This window comes from Colobus angolensis, unplaced genomic scaffold (assembly GCF_000951035.1).
Source record: "Colobus angolensis palliatus isolate OR3802 unplaced genomic scaffold, Cang.pa_1.0 Scaffold70, whole genome shotgun sequence".
Taxonomy (NCBI): domain Eukaryota; kingdom Metazoa; phylum Chordata; class Mammalia; order Primates; family Cercopithecidae; genus Colobus; species Colobus angolensis.
Genome location: NW_012120710.1, coordinates 618654 through 644581, shown reverse-complemented (window position 1 = coordinate 644581; position 25928 = coordinate 618654). Strand labels below are relative to the sequence as shown.

Sequence of the window (25928 nt, the reverse complement as noted above, 5' to 3'; positions counted from 1 at the left end):
TCATAACAATCTCAAGATTACTAATTATTGTCAATCTTATTTTGGATATATCCTGACATACTTGGTTAGTGGGGGTGGGGGCAGAGATCATGAGAGTAAATGCAAAATTCAGCGCAAATAGTTGCTAGGGAACCAATAGAAGGTTACACCTTTGACAAAAGGTTAATCTGCTTCACAATGTAGTGGGTGGAAAACGTTAAGTATAAACGACTTTACATAATCTTTATTCCATTTAAGATCATATTACTGATTATATTATCCTTATTCACCTAGGATTTATTTACATTCAGCTTATTCCTTAATGTCAAATGAGTGCTGTTAAAGTTCCTTCAGGAAACTTCAGGTAAGAAACTAGAAAACTTCATGATAATCAATATAAAATGTATATTTAAATTTATTTTCCATTTTCTTCTTAAAGAAATATCAATCATTGAAAGGTTGGTTTAGCTTTTGGTTTGTTTCATTGCTTACCCATGAAAGCGTTATTAGTTCTAATTTATAATTTGAGGGATTTTTCTCCCAGATTTTATACTTCAAAATAATTTTACAGATATTGAGGGAACTGTATGGACAGAGCAGTAAGTTGAGAGTTTTGTCTAAGTGTAAACTCACAGTCCTCTTTAGGGGTTCTTCTCATGCCTCTTGTTCCTACCAGTGGAGAGTTGTTTGATCCTTCATTAGATGACACATAAAGTAACAAATAAGAAACTTTATACTGACATATGGTGAAGACAAGGATACTGTAGACAAGCAACCACTGTGGTCTTTAAGACAACACATGAGGGGGCGACCTGTGGGCTGCGAGGAGGAGCCTTGCCTAACTTGCAGGCAGCGCAGGGCAGACAGCGGCAGGAGAAGCGTTCATGAGCAGGATGAATGTGGGCTCAGATCCTGTGGTCATTGTCTCGGCTGCGCGGACCATCATAGGTTCATTCAATGGTGCCTTAGCTACTGTTCCTGTCCAGGACCTGGGCTCCACTGTCATCAAAGAAGTCTTGAAGAGGGCCACTGTGGTTCCTGAAGATGTGTGTGAAGTCATCTTTGGACATGTTTTGGCAGCAGGCTGTGGGCAGAATCCTGTTAGACAAGCCAGTGTGAGTGCAGGAATTCCCTACTCTGTTCCAGCGTGGAGCTACCAGATGATCTGTGGGTCAGGTCTAAAAGCTGTGTGCCTTGCAGCCCTGTCAATAGGGATAGGAGACTCCAGCACTGTGGTTGTAGGAGGCATGGAAAATACGAGCAAGGCTCCTCACTTGGCTCACTTGAGAACAGGAATAAAGATAGGTGAGATGCTGCTGACTGACAGTATACTCTGTGATGGTCTTACAGATGCATTTTACAACTGTCATATGGGTATTACAGCTGAAAACGTAGCCAAAAAATGGCAAGTGATTAGAGAAGATCAGGACGAGGTTGCAGTTCTGTCCCAGAATAGGACAGAGAATACACAGAAAGCTGGCCATTTTGACAAAGAGATTGTACTAGTTTTGGTGTCATCTAGAAAAGGTCTTATTGAAGTTAAAACAGATGAGTTTCCTTACCATGGGAGCAACATAGAAGCCATGTCCAAGCTAAAGCCTTACTTTCTTACCGATGGAACGGGAACCGTCACCCCAGCCAATGCTTCAGGAATAAATGATGGTGCTGTAGCTGTGGTTCTTATGAAGAAGTCAGAAGCTGATAAACATGGGCTTACACCTTTAGCACGGATAGTTTCCTGGTCCCAAGTGGGTGTGGAGCCTTCCATTATGGGAATAGGACCAATTCCAGCCACAAAGCAAGCTGTTACAAAAGCAGGTTGGTCACTGAAGGATGTTGATATATTTGGAATCAATGAAGCCTTTGCAGCCCTCTCTGTTGTCATAGTTAAAGAACTTGGATTAAACCCAGAGAAGGTCAACATTGAAGTAGGGGCTATAGCCATGGACCACCCTCTTGGAGCATCTGGCTGTCAAATTCCTGTGACCCTGTTACACACACTGGAGAGAACGGGAGGAAGTTGTGGTGTTGCGGCCCTGTGCATTGGGAGTGGGATGGGAATAGCAATGTGTGTTCAGAGAGGATGAATTGCTTAAACTTTGAACAACCTCAATTTCTTTTTAAACTTATAAAGTACTAGGTTGTTATATGTGAAATCAGAGGACCAAAACACAGATGGAAACCATTTCCTACATCACAAAAACCCAAGTTTACAACTTGTTTTACTTTAATGTGTAATACTTAACTCAAGGTACAAGACAATTGCATTTAACATTGTTATAAATAAAAGAGACATCAGATCAATAATAAAAAAAAAAGACAACACATGAATAACCGGATGTAAGATGTCATCCTCAGTGGGAATTTTATTTTCTTAATATTAATTAATAGATTTTTAAATATTTACTTTAAAATCTACTTTAAATATAAGTTTTATGCTATAAATCAAGTAAGTTTTATGCAAAATTAATTTTATTTATTAAAAAAAGAAAAACGATGGCTGGGCACGGTGGCTCACGCCTGTAATCCCAGCACTTTGGGAGGTGGATCACCTGCGGTCAGAAGTTCAAGACCAGGTGAAACCTGTCTCTACTACATATACAAAAATTAGCCAGGCATGATGGTGGTCACCTGTAATCCCAGCTACTCAGGAGGCTGAGGCAGGAGAATAGCTCGAACCTGGGAGGCGGAGGATGCAGTGAGCCGAGATCATGCCCTTGCACTCCAGCTTGGACAACAGGAGTGAAACTTTGTCTCAAAAAAAAAAAAAAAAAAGACATAAAGTTTTTCTAAAGAAAATACTGCTGTAAAAGTAATAACCAAGTAATAACCAATTGTGTTAATATTAATGACATGCTTACTCCTTTCGGGTGCAACTGTTAACCAGCAGAAGGCATGTGAGTTATCAGTGGTGAATCCTTGCATGTCTGCAGCAACTTCAATTCTTGCCTCCTCAGAAGAAAGAATTTGACTGAGGGGCATAAGGAAGAGAAGATGAGACTGACACGAGTCTTGGAAGAGACTCAAGTGGGCACCTGAAGTGCCCCATTTAACCTTGATCCTAGGACTTTATAGGCTCGCCTCTTTTCTATCATTCTTCCTTTAGGGTCGGCTGCCCACATGTACAGTGTCCTTCTTACCATTGGGAAGTGAGCATGTACAGTCTGTTTAGGAAGTTGTATATATGCTCATCTGAGGCTTTCTTCCCCTTTTTGGTAAAGTGTCCCTGGATGGTCGCACTTCAACATTTTGCCTCTTATTGCACGTGCCCAGGAAGTCGCTCCTCTCTGGCATCTGCATTCAATTAATGCTTTAATGTTAACAGCTATGGATCATAGAGAGATTGTCTCTCCCAGGCACTGGCTGCAAAATTCTCATTTTTAGAGAGGCAGTGTGATAATCATCAAACTGTCAGCTGACATTCCTAATGCCTATCTAATTACCTGTAACACAATTAAGCAAAGTATATATTTTGTTATCATTATCTAAGATGAAAATATTTGAGTATGCTAACTTCTGAAATATGTTAGTTTTTTTCTCTGAACTCATGAGCGTTCACAAATATTGTAATCATATTACACTTAGTTTATTTTTATTTTTAACTTTTATGTGTACATAGTATATATATATGTATATTTTATGACATATTTGTGATGTTTTGATACAGGGATAAAATGTATTTCTTTCAAAATTTTTCTGGCAAGGGCAGATTAGCTTTTCAGTGATTTTAAGATCGGAATAATTACAAACACAAATTCAGACCTACATTTTAGGCAAAATCTTTCTATTTAACAACCTCTTTATGCCTTTTGTTGTCAATATAACTTCATTTAGTTTTCTATTAAATTTGAAAACACAAATCAATCTAAAATTTAACCTGACTAGTGTGAGAAATTTTTTAATAGTGATCATATTTCTGGCTATTTATGCTGTATTAGCACATCACATGTATCACATGAATTTATGCATCTATTATGTAGTCCACAAAAATTAAAATAGAAAACATTTGAAAACACTAAAGTTCATCAGTGGCATAACACCAGTTGCTTTTGTGCACACTGCTTATCATGCACATCCAGGTACCTTGTACTTCAACACAAGTATCAAATATCATACCTTTCATGAAGACTTTCCTATCCTCCACCCTATCCTTAATCCCCCCAAAAAGCTGTAAGTAATCTCTACAGATCTCTGAAAACACTATACCTATGTCATTTCATATGAAGGCCCTTGTTAATTTCTCTAAGGAAGAGAAGAGAAGGGATTACATGAAAAAGATAATACCTTTTAAACATCACTTTTACTCCAGGTAATATACTTGAGGCTTAATAAATACAATTGTATCTATTTAAATATATAGTTTTCTTATATGTTGTATTATTACATAATTTATGGTATTTATTGTATATTCATTTTTAATATATTAACAAATATGTTTATTTTATTTTATTTATATTCTCAAACTCAAGTTGTTTTTAATTTTCATTTTATATATGAGAAAATTTGGTCTAATAAATGTTAAACAACATAACGTTAAGCTAGGATTCTTTGGCCTAATTTATTCTAAAATCTAAATTATGTTTATAATATCTTGTTTACTGTAATGTATTACAGTGATTTTTGTCACAGATATGTATGTATTTTTCTTATCTTTCACTGATAGACTATGAAAGTAAAATGAGAAAGATCTCTTGGATTCCTCTTCTGCCTAGTAGGTACTGCTGTGTGTGAATAATAGGTACCCAATAAACACATAGTGAAGCAGCTTAAGGTCACTGGAGCAGTCTCCCTGTCTGAGGTATTACCCAGAGGTCTTTGTCTTAGGACCAAGAAAGTTAAGGTGCATGGACATCAGAGATGAGGTTGGAGTGAAAGTCTAGTAAGTGAAAGGGGAAAGTTCTCCACAGCAGAGAGGGGGACCGAGAGGATTGCCATTTCTCAGTTGAATGCAAAGACTTTTATAAGCAAGCCAATGGGGTGGGGTGTTTTTTATTTGCAAAGGTGCAAATTTCTCACAACTCCACCCACTCCCTCTTGTGTGCATGCAGGCCCTGAGTTATTCCATATTATCCTGTTTCCGTACTGCGCATGTATCAGGAGATGGAATTTTCCATTGCAGACATGCCTGGTTCTGTGTAACTAATCTTATCTGTGCGCATGCAGGCGTGTCTTAGGCAAGCCTCCCTATATAAGTTCTCTTATCTGAAGAGGATAGGAACAAAAAAGAAAAGGAACATGCTCACTGAAGCCCACAGTGTGTATATGTATATGTCTTTTGCTGGTTACAAAAGACAAGGGTCTTTTATGGTCTACATTGCCTCTTTATCTGTTCTTGAAGGTTGTGCAGCTTCAGGTTGCCCTTTTGTTAGAAATAATTTTACCAAAGGACCTTGTTCTAACTATCTGCCTAACTGGTTTCTTGATTTCTCCTCTCTCAATAGTACTTGAATAAAATACCATATTTAGTTATCTAAAACTGGATCTGATTCCCAGCCAATAAATAAAATGAAGAAAATAACATCAGTGAATCATGACATCCTAGTGAATCATGACAATTATTTTTAAGTTTCTTGCCAAGTCACTATGAACCAGGCTGACACCAGGAAGGCAAAAATTTTGTGCACACCATAACATCTTCTGCAGAGAGCCTAGAATGGAAATACATTCAAGGAATTTTATGATCACTCTGTTAAACTTTGAACAGTACTTTATAAAAGTAATTGTTTGAATGAAACAGTTGATGTTTTCACATAGATTATCTTTGGTGATGAGAGAGCTTAGAAGAGGCGATTTTATGATATCACTAAGAATATAGTATTTATAATTTCAGAAGATTTATTAACACAAAAAAGATCACTCTGCTTATTCACAGGCACATGCTTACAGACATAATATTTTCACAGATATCGCTTTACTTAAATTACTTGATCCGATATTATCCAATGTGTGTTACACAATTTTGTATTGTGTTATCTTGCTTTTGGAAGGCTGCTATTCATATGGCTTCCTTAGTTGGTAAGGGGACATGATACATTTTGATGGGGCAATCTATCCCAGTGGTTAATACAATAGGCTGTGGGAGTTAGAGAGCCTTAAGACTGCTACCATTAGTTCCCATCTTTTATTTATTCTTATTTTAGGGGTTCAAGTGCAGTTGTGCTGTCTGGGTACATTGTGTAGTGGTGAAATATGAGCTTTTAGTGTACCCATCACCCAAGTAGTGTACACTGTATTTCCATTGTACCCAATAAGTAGTATTTTCTTATTTTGCTGTAGGAACATGGCAAGTTATTCAATCTCTTTGGGCAGTGGTTTCTTTTACTTTGATGTGGGAATACTTATAAAAGATCTGTAACTGGATCTTTTTTAAAATAAGCAAGAAATGAAATTAACGCGTTAAAGAGTTTGCATAATGTCTGACATACAACGAGGACTTAATAAACCCTAGCAATTATTGAAAGGTGAGTCTAGATGTCAAGTAGCTGTTTTTCATGCAGGCTAGATAGCTTTTGAGCAGCACTCTTGGTAGATGTATGCTTGACTTAGTAATTCTCTTTAAATAGCTCCTATTCACTAGTAACATAACCTATAATCTCTTGCACATATTTTATTTTATTCATTTATTTATAATATTTACTTGGTGATTAACATAAACTATTTTTGTAAACATGTTACTAAAGTAGTTATAAATATACTGTATGTGTTATACATATTATTTATAAGTATTATTTGAATTTATAAATATTTATAGTAATATATATTTATAAATATCATTTGACATAATGTTATATATTATAACTATTATTATATGTCTAATTGTGACAAATGAAATTATATTAATGCATTAAAAATTTTAAAACTTACAGCATCAACAACTTTAAATTTCTGAATGAGTTTTGGTCCCAACTGAGGTTTCAATATCTAGACCTGAATGTAGAGTTGAGATATACAGAAGCTTTATGTAATTTAATTGTAAAAATTTAACAATTATGAAACACACAAAAAAGGGTTGGAAGATTAAGTTCAAAAGGAGGATTAGACAATGGGAATCATAACTAAAACATTAAAATTAAAGCAACAGGTTGAGAAAAAGGACACATTACCCATACATCTGTAGATACCCTAAAATATGGAGCTGCTATGACTGGTATCACTTTGTAGAGAGAAGTGTTTTAAGGGTATTAATGGTTTGCCTCAAAACTGAGAAATCCTTTTATCTTTCCTTTTCTTTTTCCTTTAAAAGCAGAGAAAAACATTTGCTTCACATCTCATCAAATCTTCTGTATCAAGCCACATCATGTTAAACAACCTTCTCCTGTTCTCCCTTCAGATAAGTCTCATAGGAACCACTCTTGGTGGGAATGTTTTGATTTGGCCAATGGAAGGTAGTCATTGGCTAAATGTTAAGATAATTATAGATGAGCTCATTAAAAAAGAGCATAATGTGACTGTCCTAGTTGCCTCGGGTGCACTTTTCATCACACCAACCTCTAACTCATCTCTGACGTTTGAAGTATATAAGGTGCCCTTTGGCAAAGAAAGAATAGAAGGAGTAATCAACGACTTCGTTTTGACGTGGCTGGAAAATAGACCATCTCCTTCAACCATTTGGAGATTCTATCAGAAGATGGCCAAAGTAATCAAGGACTTCCACATAGTATCTCAGGAGATCTGTGATGGTGTTCTTAAAAACCAACAGCTGATGGAAAAGCTAAAGAAAAGCAAGTTTGAAGTCCTGGTGTCAGATCCAGTATTTCCTTGTGGCGATATAGTAGCTTTAAAACTTGGAATTCCATTTATGTACTCCTTGAGGTTTTCTCCAGCCTCAACAGTGGAAAAGCACTGTGGGAAGGTACCATACCCACCTTCCTATGTTCCTGCTGTTTTATCAGAACTCACCGACCAAATGTCTTTCACTGACAGAATAAGAAATTTCATCTCCTACCACCTACAGGACTACATGTTTGAAACTCTTTGGAAATCATGGGATTCATACTATAGTAAAGCTTTAGGTATGTAACAAATTTTGTTTCTATTACTTGAATTTGAAAAAACAGAACTTTGTGGAGCTCCTTCTTTATTCCTCTATGTCTACTCTTTTTTAATTCCAAGTATTGATATACTATGTATTACTATCACTTGATAGCACAAAAGAAGATAAAAGACATTGTACTTCAGAAGCACAATGTGTTGTTTTCTAATTGCATGGACTTAAAGATATCAATTCAGTCCTTTCATGGATAAAATATAGTGACAAATGCTTTAGTCTAAAAGTCAGACTGTATCTCATGTAGATATTATGCTCAAAATAGAAATTGCCTAGAAACTGCAGGGATGTGTGGAGAAAGCCAGAAAATGTCAAACTTCCCACAAGCTTATTATTAATACAGACATTATTATGCATGTTTAAGAACATACATATATGTTGATAATCTCTGATCATCATTTAATAAATATTAAGGCTCATAAAGAAAATACATTAAGGCTTTATCACCTTTAATTGTAAGGTGTGAACTAAAACCATTGATCTGGATGATTTATCCATGCTAAGCTTATTTAACTTGCTTAAGTGTGACATGGTGTTTACCTGATAAATAAAAATGTAATCAATGGTACTAGCATCAAAAAGCCTATATTGATTATGTTGATATATTTATGCACATATTTGTCTAAAAATCAAACAGGCTTTGTCCATTTTTTTGCTTTTGAATTTTATCATTTATTCTTCATTAATTATAGATTTCTTACTCTTTACTAAGCACTCTTTTAGACAGGAAGATTAAAATAAAGTCCATCTGTTCAAGGATTTCACAAACAAATAAATCAGACATTAAAAGGAATATTTATTATGTGAATTACATAAATATGGAAATATGTACCAAATACAAAATGTAGAGGAGTTAGGTATTATATTGACAGACAGAGTATGTTATTCCGAAAAACTTCAGAGTTCAGGTGATGCATAAGGATACTTTAAAGTACTGAATGTGAGTTTTCCTGCAAGGTAAGAATGGGGAAGGAAAAAGCATGCTCAAAGTTGAAGACAAAACAGCCTAGGGGCGATGGATATTTCTGATAATTTAGTATTGCTGAAGGTTCAAGTGTAAGGTAGGGAGGCATGGGGGAAGATGCTAATGACGTCGGAACCACAAGAATGAGTGAATTAATTCAATGAATATTTCAAAGTCTCTTGTACATCATTCTGAAAACATCTTAATCTAATAAGCAATTGAGAACCATCTAAAGGGAAATATTATGATCTGATTTTCATTTTATGTAAAACACTTGGACAGATGTGGCAGTAGAGTTGAGAGGTGTGAGACTAGACTAAGTTATCACTCTAGGAAAGATATGGTAAGAGCCTGCCCTACACAAGTGGCTGATAAATGGAGGAAAATAGTGCAGTATGAGACTATGTAGCAACACAATTAGGAGAGCAGGAGCTTACAGACAACATCCACATAGCAGCCTGTGGCTTTGAAAAGTAATTCAATCTCCTTGCACCTGAACCTTATTTATGTCATCTCTGACAGGGCTACTAAAAGTACTAAATCTGAAAGGATTTAGAATGGTGTGGCCCAATCAGCCATGACAGTGAATATGGGAGAATAACAATTAATACTGTATTGAATTTTGGACATGTTGTACATGTGATACTTTGGGGAATATTTAGCAAAACCCAGTAAGCAGCTGGATATATGGGGTGAGATCTCAGAGGTAATTTCATGGGTTAGAGATTTAAGTGTCATCTAAATAAAGATGACACATACGTAATTTTATCTCTCTTATGGTAATCTAGTTTCTATGTTTTCTGCTATCTTATTACATGCAGGTCACCTGCTATTTTTCTGCTTTCATACATAACATATTTCTGAAATTGTCAACAATGAAAAGATTTGAAATCAAGCAATGCATTTACATATTCTAAACATGATTTTCTTCCCAGGCAGGTAAAATTATTTCACAATACACAGTTGCAGCTGATACTTTGTATGTAGGGTTAAGTATTATATATTTAATGTTTACTTTGCTTTCTTGCTAAACCTTACAAATGCAGACATAAACTCAATGATAATCAGATAGAGGAGGAATGTTTTCCAAATTTGATGTTATATTTCTCTAAGATTTTTTATCTTATTGATACATAATAGATGCACATATTTTGGGGGTACATGTGTTATTTTGATACATATAATATGTAAAGATCAAATGAGGATAATTGGGATATCTGTCACCTTAAATATCCATCTTTTCTTGATAACAGGAACATTCAAATTATCATCTAGCAATTTTGAAATGTACAACAGATTGCTAACTGTAGGCACCCTACTGGTCTATCAAAGACTGGGCTCAATTGTCTATTTGTACCCATTAATCAACCTCTCTTCATCCTCCCTCTCCTTACTCTTCCTAGCTGTTATTAAGTTCTGAGGCTGTAGCATCTCATTAGTAACATTGGCGTATTAATTTATGTGCATTCATTTATTGATAACAAAGTAATAATGCACAGACTGCAGAGACTGTAATGTTTGCTAAGCAGAGCTTGTAAGGCCTAGAGATGGTCACTAGCTAATGAATGAACATCCTAAATGCTATTAAAAATAATTTAAAGATGACAAAGTGTACTAGGTAAAACAGTGGGTTGCATGAATGTTGGCAAAAGAAGAAAGTGAGATTTCTGTGTAGTGATACTTACTGACACGTTAGCTTCTTTTCTACAGACCTCTGTTCTAAAATAACTGTAAAGTTGATCTACGTCAATCAAAATAAATATGCATAGGTTAGTATGTGAATGAAGATGTGAGATACTACAGCCATGTGAATGATTATTATCAAAAGCTGGTAAGCCAGTTGTAATTAACACCGATAGCAAACGTCATCATCTCCTCTGGGTGTGGCCTAGGATTGGCCTAAAGTTCAAAAACAGATCTTTATCTCTTGGAAAGTAAAAGAAAAGCTAGTTATTCTATTATTCAGAGAATACAAACCTTGCTACGATGATTATAGACGAACCTTCAAGTGTCCTATAGGGATAAAAGTGAATGGGAAACATCTTATGGCTGAAACTAGATCTTAAAAGAGAGAGGAGAAAAAAATTGAAGTTTTATGAAGCAATGAAACTGTCAAGATGGCAAAATCTCCTTCATATCCTCAAGAATGTGGTAAACTAAAAGGGACATTGGAGTAAGTGCAGCATCTCAGTTCAGGTAAGAGCGGAATGTACATAGACAGTCTCTGGGTCACAATTTATGTTTATATTTTCAATCCTACCGCTTCAGTTTTGTCAACTGCTCATCATCAACCTTGGAATTCTAATTCTCATGATTACTAATCTCTTTATTTGTGAAGTTATCTGACAGTTTACTTTAACTAGGCTGGCAGTCTCAGAATCACATGTTCCATTTTATTTTGCCTGTAAGTTAATACTGGTAATAAAAGCACACTATTCTTTCAGTCTTAATACATGAGCCTAATCTTTCTTAACAATTTGTTCAGAGGAACCTAATGCAGATTTCTAAAGATGTTCTTATCCTCTGATTTTGATGTATCATGTTTCTGATCAAATTACCCTCTTTTGACTTAGAATGACTACTTAAGTTTGTCTTTATTAAAACACAATATTCTTACTGATGCCAGGAACATGAACAGTCATATTTAAAAGACCAGGTAAGAAGTATTGACATGATAGAGTAAATTATTTCCGTGCAAGACTTTGTGGATGTAGAGTGAGAAAGGAGAATGATAAATGGAACTGACTTGTAAAAATAACTCATTTCCAATTTGTAATTTGAATTGATGTTCCACATTTACTTAAAATTCTTTAATCAAATCATTGTAACAAATTTATATCCACTCAGACCTCAAACAGTCTCACCTGAGTAAATAAATAGAACAAGTCCCTAAGTTTACTTCTCTGCAGTGGAATGCAATAAGAAGCTCAGAGTGAGTCCTTAATCTCTGATAATTGGTAGAAATTGGATATTTATAATGTAAAATTACTCATTTTATTTCAGATCATGGGCATTTAGCTCAAACAGATTGATATCATAATAGTGATAGCAGTATATATTAATATCTTTCTATGCACCAGCCACTGTGATAAGTGATTTATGTATATTTTCTCTCAATCCCTGAACTATTGCACTTCATTGCAAGAAAAAAAGTTGTAACACAGAAAAGAATATTGAGACTTGGAAATATCAAACATGTTAAAATTATGAGAAAATAGTATTCAAATGAAAATCTTTCTCGTATCAAAGCTTTGATGTCATATTTCCTAATTCTAGAAATTGTTTTTTCTTCTTTTTAAATTTCAGGTGCAAATCTATCAACTGTTCAGAATATTTTAGGTTAAATTTTTTTTGGACACTTTTCTTCTTTTCAATGTGTTTAGCTTTTGAAATGTGCTATTCTATTTCTTGCCTATTTTTGATTTGTTGAATGAACATAATTGGGCCATTGTATCACTAGGTAACTTACTATTCATTAAGGGGTAGGTCATTATGTGATTCTGTTGTCTGGGGAGGGTTCTCTAGGGATATATTTTTGGCGTTAAGAGAGCTTTATAAGCGACTTCTAACTGAAAAGAAGTAACGGGTTCCACAGTTTCTAATGTATACATTGAAAAAATTTTTGAATTTTTATGCATTTTTAAAAATGGAACCAGGTAAATTTCATTTTCGCTTTTATTTAAAAAAAAAAAAAAAACAACACCAAAACTGGGGCACACTTTAAGGGGAGAAAAATGTAACATTTTTTGTCACTAAAAATACTTATAATCCATAAGCATTGCATATTGTCACCAACAGCACTTCACCCTTTGACCACTGCAAAAGCAAGGTTTTTGTGAATAATCTCTCTATATTAGGTATATAACATGTAAAAATACATAACATTAGGTAAGAATAATTAGGTGAGTAATCTCTAAGATGAATGCCATCTATAATAACAGACTTTTTTGCAAGTCTATTAAATAAGAAATCTAGATTTTCAAAAAGAATGATCATAGTATCTAGATCTTTGCATGAACTCCGGACTCCCTGAGCATGAGTAATTAATATAAAATAAAGTGCTAGAAATGAAACATGAAATGTGTATACTTCCATGATGCTTGATTTTCAGCAGTAATTTTAAAGAAGAAAAAATGCACTGGAATCTTTTCCTGTAGAATAATACATTTCTACTTAAGTCTTCCTTTTTTTTCTTTTTCTCTTTCTTACTAATTATTCCTTTGCTTTCTTCTCTCCTTCCTTTTTCCCGTTATTATTCTTCTGTTTTAATTTATAGAATTTCTGTTTGATTAATCTTGATTGGTTAGACTCTGAAAAACCCTCTAGTATCATTCCCTTTTCTGCAATGACCCATAAGCTGAATGATAGTCACAGGCATTACATTGGAGATGTAATTGACATTGGGACATTGGAAATTCTTGGAGATAGTGATCACTCTATCTTTTTTGCTCCCACTCATGAAAGGATATTAGAACAAAAGGAAATATGGAAGTTATAATTTGTGTGGATATAATCTTGAGTTTTATATGCCTATATTTCTTAAAATAAGTAATTTGTAAACTTTGGTACTCTTTGCATTGTTAATAACCTGTCACTTGTGGTCTGCCGAAAGACTGAGAGGGACTGCCTTGTGGGGAAACTTTCAGTGTTTGAGAAATTCTGCACCAAACCCTAGATTCTCCAGTCTGTCACTGTAGGAGGAGAGAAAGAGTAGAGAAGGGTCAAGTTAATGAGATCTGATTTATTTGATCATTTAAAAAATAAGATTCTCTCCCTAAAACATCATGGGTAGCTATCACTTATGGAGCCCAGGTGCTGTTCTGAATAATTTGCCTGCATTGTGTCACACCATACCCAAAACTATAGGAAATAGGTGCCATTGTTCTCATCATTTGGTAAATGAGGAGGCTAAGTAACTTGCCTAGTTACAATTCAGAAAGTGGTGAATCATTTGATATTAGACTCCACTCTGAGGTAAAAAGCAAAGTGCTAGAATATACTCAGTTTCTGTTTAGCAAAACTAAAAGTACATCTAAATTTAAGCTTTTAGAGAATTAGGTAAATAAAAATCAAGAAACTCAAATAAAACTGAATCACTCATACCCAAAACAATATAAAAGCTGGTTTCCAGGCTTTTCTGGCCTTGGGGAGACAATGAAAAAAGAGCTAGCAGAGTTGAATCCTAGCCATCAGGTGCAATGTTCTGGGAGCACTTAGGAAGAGAAGACTTTCAGGCAAGGGCACGTCTTTAGTGGAAAAATATCTTCATACCAGAATGTTGTTTTGAGGATTATCAATTCAGGCTAATGGCATTATACACATTTTACTAAATAAAATGCTGTTTTAAGGATAATCAATTCAAATTAAAAGCATTATGTACATTTTATTGTTCTTAACTAAATTAGATAAATATTTTATTGCCCTGCAGACGTTACTTAAAAGTGGAAGCTGACTAAAATCATCATTTTCCCCTTACTCTCGGTAATTTAGGGATATCTATATGTATTGAGATTTTGAAGCATATTTTGATAAGCTTTTATGTGCTATTGTAGCTACATTTGTGAGTAATCCCTAATTAATTATTATATTTTCCTCACATGTAACTCAATATTTGCACAAATCTAAGTATTTTCTAGGTAGACTTTTATGCTTTCTATAATGTTATGTTTTCTTTACTTTTTTATTGAAAGTTTGACAGCAACAGATTTCTTTATGAAGATTTTTAATCCCCTTTTCCTGGGCTTATTTTGAAGATCATTAAGATTATTTACACTCTTCTCTGGCTGCCTTGTTTCAAAATCTAATAATTTTTAAGGCACTGTCACTATATTCAAATTGAGGTTTACTCTTGAAAGGACATAAATGCAAAAATTCTAAAACCATCACTTCTCTCTCTTGTCTTTTCTGTTCTCTGCCTTCCTGGTTCTTTTTGTTATTCAAGGGCCTGAAATTACAAAATTTAAGGGCAACTGAGTATAAATTTAAAATACATCACTTATTTTCTAATCTTAATTTTTGATTTTTATCCTTTTAATCACTTTATTTGTTCTTATTTATCTTTTTAATAGTGGCCTCTAACAATTTCAAAACAGCATTCTTATGTAATTGCTACTGTTCAGTTTGGAATTCACTAAGAATTGCAACATTACATTCATATCTGATATTGCTATATCCAAGTCTAGCCAGTCATTCTGTAGGTGGCCCATGGATTTCCTAATCAATCTTTAGACAAATTTATTAAACCTCTAACATTACTAAACCCTTGCTCTGTACCAAGAAGACGGAAAAGTCGCTTTACAGATACTATTGTTAATCCACAAAGTAATACAACAAATTAATGTCATTACCTCTCATTTTTCTTTGAGAAAACTTAGAATGGGAGGGTCTCGATAATTCCCTGAGGTCAGAAATCTTATAAAAGGACAATATTTGAATCTGAGTCTGTTGAACTCCAGTGTCTACTAACTTCTCTGAATAACAAAGTCCGTGCTTCTTTGGAATACCAGGCCATATCTTCTTCATTTGTGTCATGTGGAGGAAACTGAAAAATTCCCTGTCACAAAGGCATAGGAGACAATGATCAATTGGCTTTATGGAGAAGAAAGCTATTCTGTATCAAATGCATAGTATTTTACTCTGTAATCCATATAATCTAAAACACCTTGAAATGTTTGAGCAGACTTCCTCCGAGGGAAAGTTGTTTAATCAATTTTGTGAAAAATGTATTATATTAAAGATGTATTTTATAAATCATAGTTATTATCCCAGAATATACAGATTGTAGGTTTATAACACCCCTGCTTCCTTTTCTTTAAAAAAAACAGATTTTATTTCTGTTATTGAAATAATTATGTTAGTGCATATGGGAATTTGAATTATAATATATTTTAATCTAAAGATCAGTTGACCCATTACTGAATGTAACCATCGCATTAAATATTATTTTATTTAAAAATTGACCTAAGTGTACTTTGAAGTTTTTTTTTTTGTTTTGTTTTTTTACATCTTGAAGGACCTACAGTAGGATGGTTTCCATAATGGATTTCACCATGACTAAGAAGTTTGTCCAGATGCTGGTTTTTAACTTGACTCTGACTGAAATTGTTCTAAGTGGGAATGTGTTAATTTGGCCTACAGATGGTAGCCATTGGTTAAATATTAAGATTATTCTAGAAGAGTTGATTCAAAGAAATCACAATGTGACTGTACTGGCTTCATCAGCAACTCTATTCATCAACTCCAATCCTGATTCTCCTGTGAATTTTGAAGTGATACCTGTTTCCTACAATAAGAGCAATATAGATTCCTTAATTGAGCATATGATAATGCTGTGGATTGACCAGAGACCAACTCCTCTCACAATATGGGCTTTCTACAAAGAACTAGGAAACCTTCTAGACACTTTCTTTCAAATTAATATACAAATCTGTGATGGTGTACTAAACAACCCCAAGTTAATGGCAAGACTTCAGAAAGGTGATTTTGATGTGTTAGTAGCAGACCCAGTAACAATCTGTGGTGATCTCATTGCTCTGAAATTAGGAATTCCATTTGTGTACACATTGAGGTTCTCTCCAGCATCAACAGTGGAGAGACACTGTGGGAAAATCCCAGCACCGGTCTCCTATGTACCGGCAGCCTTGTCAGAACTCACTGACCAGATGACTTTTGGTGAAAGGATTAAAAATATCATATCTTATTCACTGCAAGACTATATATTTCAGTCCTACTGGGGAGAATGGAATTCATACTATAGCAAAATTTTAGGTAAGTCTAAAATTTTCTCTTTTTAATGACTCCACATGCCTTATTTGTGCTTATTGTGATATGGCAAAAGATTTCCATTCCACTGCATATGTTGAGCTTAAGATAATGGACTTCTAATATCTCTGTACAAACAACTCCCTGATTATTCTCTTTGAACAAATCCTTAAAAATGAAATGGTGGATTTAATATGTATGCTATTATCTCTTAATGCAAACAACTTTGTGTCTATTTAGGTAATAGTTTTTCAATGTATAAATGAATTTCAAAATGTAAATGAAAGTGCCTGTATTAGGATACATTATAACACTACTCAAAAATAGCTTGGCAAATATTTTCGAGGTGATGCATGACTTACTGTCCCTCCTTTGTCCTTCATTATTTTCTTTGTCTGCAGAAAGCTTTGAAAAGCATAGAATCAGGCAATAGAAAACCAGAGTTCACACTCTACTCTAGTTCTCACTGTCTGTCTTTACACTTCTCTGGGTACTTGGGCACCGTCTCTCAAATTAACTTCTCTCTATCCTGTGGCCAGCCTCACATTTCCTTTCATGAAGCATTCCTTATGAGAATCAAGCACAATAATATTAAGCATCAAGGCCAGTCCTGATTGGTTGCTTATATTACTTATTTTCCCTGACTTTTATGAGCCTCCCTTTATATTTTTATTTCCTTCTCTCTTGAATGGTTTTGCCTCCAGATCTCTTAGTACTTGGGACACTAATTAATAGCAGGAATTAAAAGATGATGCTACCACTGGTACTTTCTTACAGAGGTAATGTGAAAGACTTTTTACATACCTTTTGACTTTCCTTTCTTTCTCCCTCACTCCCCTTGGTCCTTCCTTTTTTCCTTCTTTCCTTCCTTCGTTCCTTTCTTCTTTCCTTCCTTCCTTCCTGCCTGCCTTCCTGCCTGCCTGCCTTCCATTTTTACTTTTCTTAGTTCATTCTCTCTCGTTTTCTTTGTGTAAAAAAGTATTTGCTGAATGCCAACCTAGTTCCTACAACTTGGCTAAGTGGTAGGAATACAACAATAAGCAAAACATCAAATTATCTACTCTATCTCATGGAACGTACGTACATTCTAATGAGAGGAGACAACCCATAAATAAAATAAATATATAAAATATGTGGATGATAGCCTGTGATATATGCTATGTAATAAAGTAAGAAGAACAGATAGTTCTTAGAGTGAGGTTGCATATTTAAATAGAGCAGGCAGAGAAAGTATCAAATGAAAGAATGACATCAGGCCAAAGACCTGAGAGAAGTGAAGAAAGCCTTTTAGGAGTAGGTAAGAACAAGTACAAAGACCTGTGGCAAGCCATACACACAAGAATGCTCATCAACTCACTTGATCTTACTCTCATCTTTCACAAGTGGTATTTGTGTGTATCTTTTTTCCCCTCTTGATATTGCAAAACTCTTGCAATAATTTTTTATCAAAAACTTTTCAACTTTTTCATAGAATTTGTTGAAAATAGAGGAAAGATATTAAATATACCACATAAAAAAGTATGCAAGGTAAATAAAATTTGAGTTTATTTTTGAAGATGAGGTAATTAAAATTTTATAATTCTGTGTTTTTAAAGTTCCTTTAAGGCATAATTTAACCAGATTTCCTTTTTTTTTTCCTGGCTTTCAAATTTTGCATGCCTTCAAACCACATTTTTCTTTTAATTTAGGTATATGATTCACATGAGTATGTTTCAAGACATTTGAAATGTATTCTATGATAATTGTCACTAGCCAGGTACGTATTGGATAGTGATTATTATAGTTACTGAATGAGTTAACAATCTATACACCTTAAATAAGAGACATACAAAAAGTAAGAAGGTGAAGGGTCCTGAAAAATGCATGTGGCTTCAGGTTCTGATTCCACTTGCTAACTGTGATCTTAGACAAGTAGCTGAAATTTTTGAGTCACAGTGCTTTCTCTTCTTTAAAATAGGGTTAAAAATTTCAGTATACTCGTTAGGAGGATCATATGGCGTCATGTGTGACTATTCCATATCAATTATAAAGAATTATACTTATATTAAATATTATTTACACCAAACTACTTAGGAAGCCTGCAATGATAAAACCCTAGTTACATTACCATGGGGCTCTGTAAATGGAAAGTAGCCAAAAAAATCTACAAAAAATAAATGGTTTCTGGTATGTACTAAACCTTCCTTCTCAAAGGAAGCCATAAAAAATTAGATAAACGTGAAAAAGACTTTGTAAAACAGCAAGTTCCCAACTTCTCACCTTTACAGAATAATAATCTAGGTTCAGAAATTCTATCATTTCAGAAATTAAATATCCTATTTACTTAAATCCTTCATGCTTCTTATGTTACTAAACATATCTGAACAACAAATAACTGCCTTGAATATTTTTTTCAAATTAAGGTATACTGTGAAGAACTGGTAAAACCACATTTTGTGTTTTGTTTGCCATCACATTCTCAAAGCTTTAAGAACACTTGCTAACTGTAAACTGATATTGAAAGAGGGCAGATACACAATTTTACATAATTCTGTCTGACCACAGGAAAGCTATCAACATGTCAAATTTTTGTGGAGTTTCCATTACAGTAGTTGTTCTTCAGTTCTGTGTAGGAAAAATAGACTAGAGAAATGACATGTTAAATTGTGACAAAGAAAAACTCCAACTGTCTTGAAGGACATCGGAGTAAGTACAAGGATACATTTGATTGCACCAGTTAAGACACTTGTTTTCTATATCAGTGAGGAAGTCTTAACTGTGACACATGAAATGAGTAAAACAATTAACATTTTAAAAATACCTTTTATAGCTAAGGGAACAGGGATATCAGGAATTATGAAAATCATTGCTACTCATAACCAGAAGCGAATCTATTAATAAATTTTGGGCAGGCCAAGTGTTCCGCATGGCACCATCAAATTTAACTGAACCTTATTTCTCTCTCTCTCTCTTTTTATTTTAAATTTTTTTTTTTGAGATGGACTCTCACTCTGTTGCCCAGGCTGGAGGGCAATGGCGAATCTTGGCTCACTGCAACCTCCGCTTCCCAGGTTCAAGTGATTCTCCTGCCTCAGCCTCCAATGTAGTTGGGATTACAGGCATGCCACCAGGACAAGCTAATTTTTGTATTTTTAGGAGAGACGAGGTTTCACTGTGTTGGCCAGGCTAGTCTCAAATTCCTGACCTCAAGTGATCCACCCGCTTTGGCCTCACAAATTGCTGGGATTACATGCTTGAGCCAACACGCCCAGCCTCTGAACCTTATTTCTTCCTCAACTTCTAAGAGATCTGCTGTACAGCACATAGATAGTTCTCACTGTGGAATTTGAGACTAGCCTTTGCTGCAGCAATAGAAAGGTTAAACCCTTGAACACTATAGTGAAAATGGTTAGACAGGTAAGGCAACTGGAAACTGGATGACTCCATTTTGCATGGGTCTTTTGTGTTTCCAGTCTGTCTCCATCCATCCATCCCAGCGCACTGTAGATCGGGAGAGCAGAAAGCCCAGTAATAAGCTATATGACACTTGGCTGGTATAATTTCGTTTTCACTGTCAGTACCACGTTGGGCCCTCTTTCCCTACTGATATATTTTATTTATTCATTTTTATTTTTTGACTTTTAATATTTAATTTAAATCTGAACTTTAATCTTTACTCCTCTTTTTAAATTTATTTTTATTTTTAAACTTTTTTGTGGGTACATAGTAGTGTATATTTAGGGGGTACAGGCGATATTTTGGTATAGGCATGCAATGTAAAATAAGCACATCCTGAAGTCTGGAGTATCCATCCCCTCAAGCATTTCCTGCTGATAAATTTCAGATGGATTCTTATATCTAATGTTACCTTATCCCAGCCCATGAAGAAAACAAATCTAACAGTTAATGAGACACTCCCGCACAATATAAGATAAAAATGAGGGTAATGGGCCTTTTGTCTCATTCTAGATGTCAATGGAAAATCATTCATTGTTTACCATTAAGTGCGATGTTTGCTCTAGGCTAATTTTAGATGCCTCTTATTAGATTGAGGAACCTCCCTTTTTCTTTTTAATTCAAATAAATTATCATCGTAAAAGGATGACGAATTTTATCAAATGTTTTTCTGTGTCTGTTGAAATTATTATATTTTTCTACTTTGTTCTGCCAATATGGTAAAATATATAAAGTGATTATCAGTTGTTAAATCAACTTTTTATTTTTAGAATAAATCCCAATTAACTTAAGAAAAAAATAGTCTCTTAACCTTCCTCCTCTATCCAACTTGTCTGGAACTGAGCTAGATTAATCACAGTAATGTATTATTTGTATTTCAACTATAGTTTCTTTTCTGGGTACAGTGTTTTATTTATTGGTTGTCTTCATTTCCTATCCCAACTCTAATTCTCATACCCTGCTTCCCACTCTTTCTCTGGAAAACTTGGAGCTTCCTGTTAATCTTTCCTCACATAAGGCTTCCAATTCTTTCTTATATGTAGCTTTCCTGTGATCAGTGTTGTGGGTTATTGTCGTTGTTTTGTTTTGTTTGTTTTTTGAGATGGAGTCTTGCTCTGTCGCCCAAGCTGTAGTGCAGTGGTGAGATCTCGGCTCACTGCAAGCGCCGGTTCCCGGGTTCACGCCATTCTCCTGCCTCAGGCTTCCTAGTAGCTGGGACTACAGGCGCCCGCCACCGCGCACGGCTAATTTTTTGTACTTTTAGTAGAGACGGGGTTTCACCGTGTTAGACAGGATGGTCTGGATCTCCTGAACTCGTGATCTGCCCGCCTCGGCCTCCCAAAGTGCTGAGATTACAGGCGGGTTTTTAAAATTTTGTGTAATCTTTCTGTAAAACATTTATCCTAAACTTTATAGCTCATTGAAGTTTCACGAAATAACCCCACCCTTGCAACCAGCATTCAAATTAATTAAACAAAACATGAATGCAATCCTTAACTCCTTCTTCTGCTTATGAGTCCCTACAACTCCTATCTAAGGGCAAACACTTTCTTGGCTTCTAATACCATATATCAATTTTCCCTGACTTTAAACGTTATATAGATGAATGACACATTATGTACTCCTTTGTATTTTTTCTTATTTTGATTAATATTATGTTTTTGAAATTCATATAAGTTGTTGCATATAGATATGTTGTGTTCATTCTTATAGCTATATGGAGTCTATATTGAATTAATGTATTGCATTTTATTTATCCATTCTACTGCTGATGGACATTTAGGCTATTTTGGTTTTGCCAGTTTATGATGAACACTGCTTTGAACATTCTTGTACCTAATATTGGTGAATACATGTATGCTATACTGTTAGATATATTCGTGAGAGTGGAATTGACAAGTCATAGATACCATTAAAATTTAGTTTCCCAAACGGTTGTACACACTAGTAAACCTACTAGCCATATACTAGAGTTCCAGCTGTTCTCCATTGTCATCAACACTTGGTATTGTTCTTTTTGTTATTTATTTTCAGTGTAACCATTTTGTTGATCTGTATTGTTTTTATTAAGGTATAGTTTTTGTGTGATAAAAAGTACATAAAGTGTACAGTGTGATTTGTTTCATCAAATATGTTATGTGTATAACTAACATATCAATCATTCTCTGGGATTCCTTTCTAACAAGGCCACTACCCAGACCTTTTCAGATACTTAGGCTGAATAACTCCCACTTCTCAGTTCTAATTCTTCATTTTTACTCTCTTTTAGTTTTCTTTGGTGAACTTTTTATTACATCCTCTTATCATTTTGACTTTAACATCAAGATTAAATTGTCACTCATGTCCGGTTTGTAAGCCATCAAGAATCTCTAGTGCATAATGTATTCCTTGATTAAAAATAAAAAGTTGTCTTAAATATAGTTACTTTTTTTTTTTGACCGAGTCTTACACTGTTGCCTGGGCTGGAGTGCAATGGCACGATCTCGGCTCACTGCAACCCCTGCCTCCTGGGTTCAAGCGATTTTCCTGCCTCAGCCTCCTTAGTAGCTGGGATTACAAGCTCCCGCCACCATGTCTGGCTAATTGTTGTATTTTTAGTAGGGACGGGGTTTCACTATGTTGGCCAGGCTAGTCTCCAACTCCTGACCTCGTGATCTGCCTGCCTCTACCTCCAAAAGTGCTGGAATTACAGGGGTGAGTCACCACACCCAGCCAGTTAATTCTTTTTAAAAATATATTCACTAAGACTGATTTCCATATTTACTGTTGTCATGCTTAAGAAGTTTGCCACCTGCCTATTTTTAGCTTGTCATAAATAGAAATTGTTGTCAGTGAGAGTGTGCTCTTTTGGCCTAAATGAGGAAGCCACTGGATGTTTCAAAGAAGTCATAATGTAGGTGTACTGGCATCATCAGCAACTCAGCTTCGACTCTGAAAGGTGCTGCACGTAAACTAAAAAAGAATTTCCCTAGTTGTGGAAAAAAAAAAGTACCTTATCTTTAATACAGGCCCCTTATTAACCCCCAAACCTAGTTCTTTTGAGCTTTGTAACATTACGTGTTATGCCTTCCCTCTTCCTTCATGGTAGCAAATCAAATTATTTTGTAATTTCTTTTATATTTATAGCAAAACAACTTGAACCTTTTAAAAATTTATTTTAACGTAATTATCTTTGAATTCATAGGCCATTTTGTTATTGCAAATAAACATATAGGAATAGATCTTTCATTTTTGTGAATCTCAAAAACACAGATAAAAATATACATCATATAAGTGAACAATTTTAGGAATAAATAAAAACTAATAACTATAATGTGGCATTTATTGGATTCATACAAATTGTGGTGCTTTTATTATCCTTTTAATGACATTATTTTGGAATCCATGTTTCCAGATGTTTTCTGTCTTTTCTTGACAAAAGTGCCAACTAAAGATAGTGTGAAGTGGTAGCCTTGTGCTAAAATAGAAATTGAATTCAACCAATCTTTGTTTTCAGCTCAGTTGTGACTTCATTAAAATTGGTATCCCAACATCAGTGGAACCTAGTAGTATGTCAGTAGTCTTCAAATTCCCAAAATATCCTGATGTAGTGGCTACAGTTGTTCTCATTTTCAGGTTGTCAGCAGGGATAATTAGTGGACACATCCAGCAATGCCCATGTACACACTCCTCTCCTTGCTTGGCTGGTTTAGATACACAAATATCTGACTATATTGAAGTTATGGCCCCTCATCTCAAATAGTTTTCTTCATTCTGTTATATTTTGGTATATTCTGTTATACACCTTGGAAAGATAACTAAACTATTTCTCAATATTGATGATTAGGCAGTAAATCTGTGGACAGTCTACTTGCTGGTGCTATAATCTTCAGTTTAGTATTAAAATTTATGATGACTAAACTCTCCACTGAAGCATTTTTCTAAGCATTTGGATTATTATTACTAATTTTCACAATATATTTATAAAATATTATGATAAAATAAAAACAGAGAAAAATTAAGTAAGTCTCTCATTGACAAATGTCATTTTGAAAAAATATGGGAAATAGATCTATTTACCTCCAAAGTCCACGTAACTAATTTCCCTAAAATTGTATAGGTATCTTTGTGATTTGTAACTCAAGCCCTAGCTCTCTGCTTTTCCAAAGGAAGACACCAATAGGAAGTGAAAAATAGAGCATTTGATATTGAGACAAGTATCACTGATTGTCTTTTTCAGATGAGAAAGAAGTGTCATAGTTTAAGAAAGAGAACGATAGAAAGGTTATGTCAATGGTTACGTATCTAGAGAGCTGGGCCATCCTATCACAGAAATCAGATTCAAGTTATTAATAACATGTAAATAATATTGTTAACTCTGCCACTTAGTCATGTATTCTTTAGCAAACACCACAGTGTAATAATTCTTACATGTATGCATATATATAATATATGTATAATTGATATATAGTGTAATTGCGTGTTGTGTGAATGTGGGTGTGCTGGAGACTTGGTAAATTAGGACTTCCTCCAGCAGTAGAATTGCATTCACGGTTTCATCTTTAGGGTCTGTATACCACTTCACTAACATAATAAAACATATATAATTTTCATACATCCTTGGCAACTTGGCTATACTAAATAGTTTTTATTTTGTGACCAGTTTGACTGTTGAAAATATGTGTCTTATTTTAATTTGCATTCCTTGGGGTTTTCTTAGAGGCCTATTTTATAATTCCCTGTTTATAACCCTTTTCTACTTGGAGGAATATTAATATTCACATTGATTTGTAGTAGCTCAGAGTAGAATGTGTAAATATCATTGATTCTGCAAAATTCAAATGAAAGTGTTTAAAAGGAAAGGGAATAGTAATGCTTGATAAAAACTATGGCTTGTGGTGCTGGGGAAATGACAAAGGTAGCTTTACCAGAGTCAGGATAAGAGTGTAACCAGGAAGAGGTGGGAATGGGGAGTTATAGAGAATAAAGATACTGCATGGCAAATCTGGGAAGAGGGAAATTCCTTAAAGACCCTGTTGCATATGGCCTCACTCCAACTACGTCAAAAATTGCAGGAGAAAAAAAATATATAGTGGCCAACTGCAGATGGAGCTATTACCATTGGTATATCCTCATTAAAACAAAGAGAAAGATAAATGCCTACATGAATAGAAACTTAGAGCTCTGATCCATATGGCTGGATTTTAGTTACATATTTTTAATATAATCTTCAATATCTTTAATAGTATGATTTAAAGTACATGTAAATATGAGAAATAAATTCCAGTAAATTATTTTTCATGTGATATTTTGGAATTTTAACTATACTTGTACATTCAAGATTAAGGAAAAAATATTTTACAAAGAAATTTCTATTGCAATGATAATATAAATTTTGTTTTACCAAATTATTCACAATGTCTTACTGATTGTTCTTATGCATCTACTGTGAGACTTGATGATTCACTAGAAGGACCCACAAGACTCAGAAGCTGCTAGACTCATGGTTGTGGTTTATTATAACAAAATAATACAGATTAAAAAAAGGAGAAAGAAATGACCTATGAAGGGTAGCCCAGAAAAGATCAGTTGCAAGCTTGCAGGGGTCCTCTTCCAGTAGATTTGCACAGGATTTATTTAATATTCCTAGCAAGGATATGTGGTGACAGGATGCAGTTTTATCAAACAGCTTACCTGAACCTTGATGTCTTGGGTTATTGTGAGGGCTCAATCACACAGATGTCTAAAGCCTGTTTGACTAAC

The 25928-nt window shown here is 34.6% G+C and overlaps 1 protein-coding gene and 1 pseudogene across 5 annotated transcripts in view; both read left to right on the top strand.

The window, feature by feature from the left end:
• The first annotated feature begins 280 nt into the window (after positions 1–280).
• UGT2A1 (UDP glucuronosyltransferase 2 family, polypeptide A1, complex locus) overlaps positions 281–25928 on the top strand; it is a 63412-nt gene continuing 37764 nt past the window's right edge. Inside the window, exons 1-3 of one of the 4 annotated variants that reach the window (XM_011927080.1) lie at positions 281–343; positions 7223–7991; positions 16128–16757. In XM_011927080.1, the coding sequence (XP_011782470.1) occupies positions 7277–7991; positions 16128–16757 (1345 nt within the window). In that variant the 5' untranslated portion in view covers positions 281–343; positions 7223–7276. Of the gene's footprint in view, positions 344–7222; positions 7992–16013; positions 16758–25928 lie in introns of those variants that run through there. The other 3 variants (XM_011927082.1, XM_011927081.1, XM_011927083.1) reach the window with 3 other exon arrangements.
• Positions 835–2287, top strand: LOC105501237 (annotated as a pseudogene). Its single transcript, XR_001000155.1, has one exon. The product of XR_001000155.1 is annotated as an acetyl-CoA acetyltransferase, cytosolic pseudogene (transcript).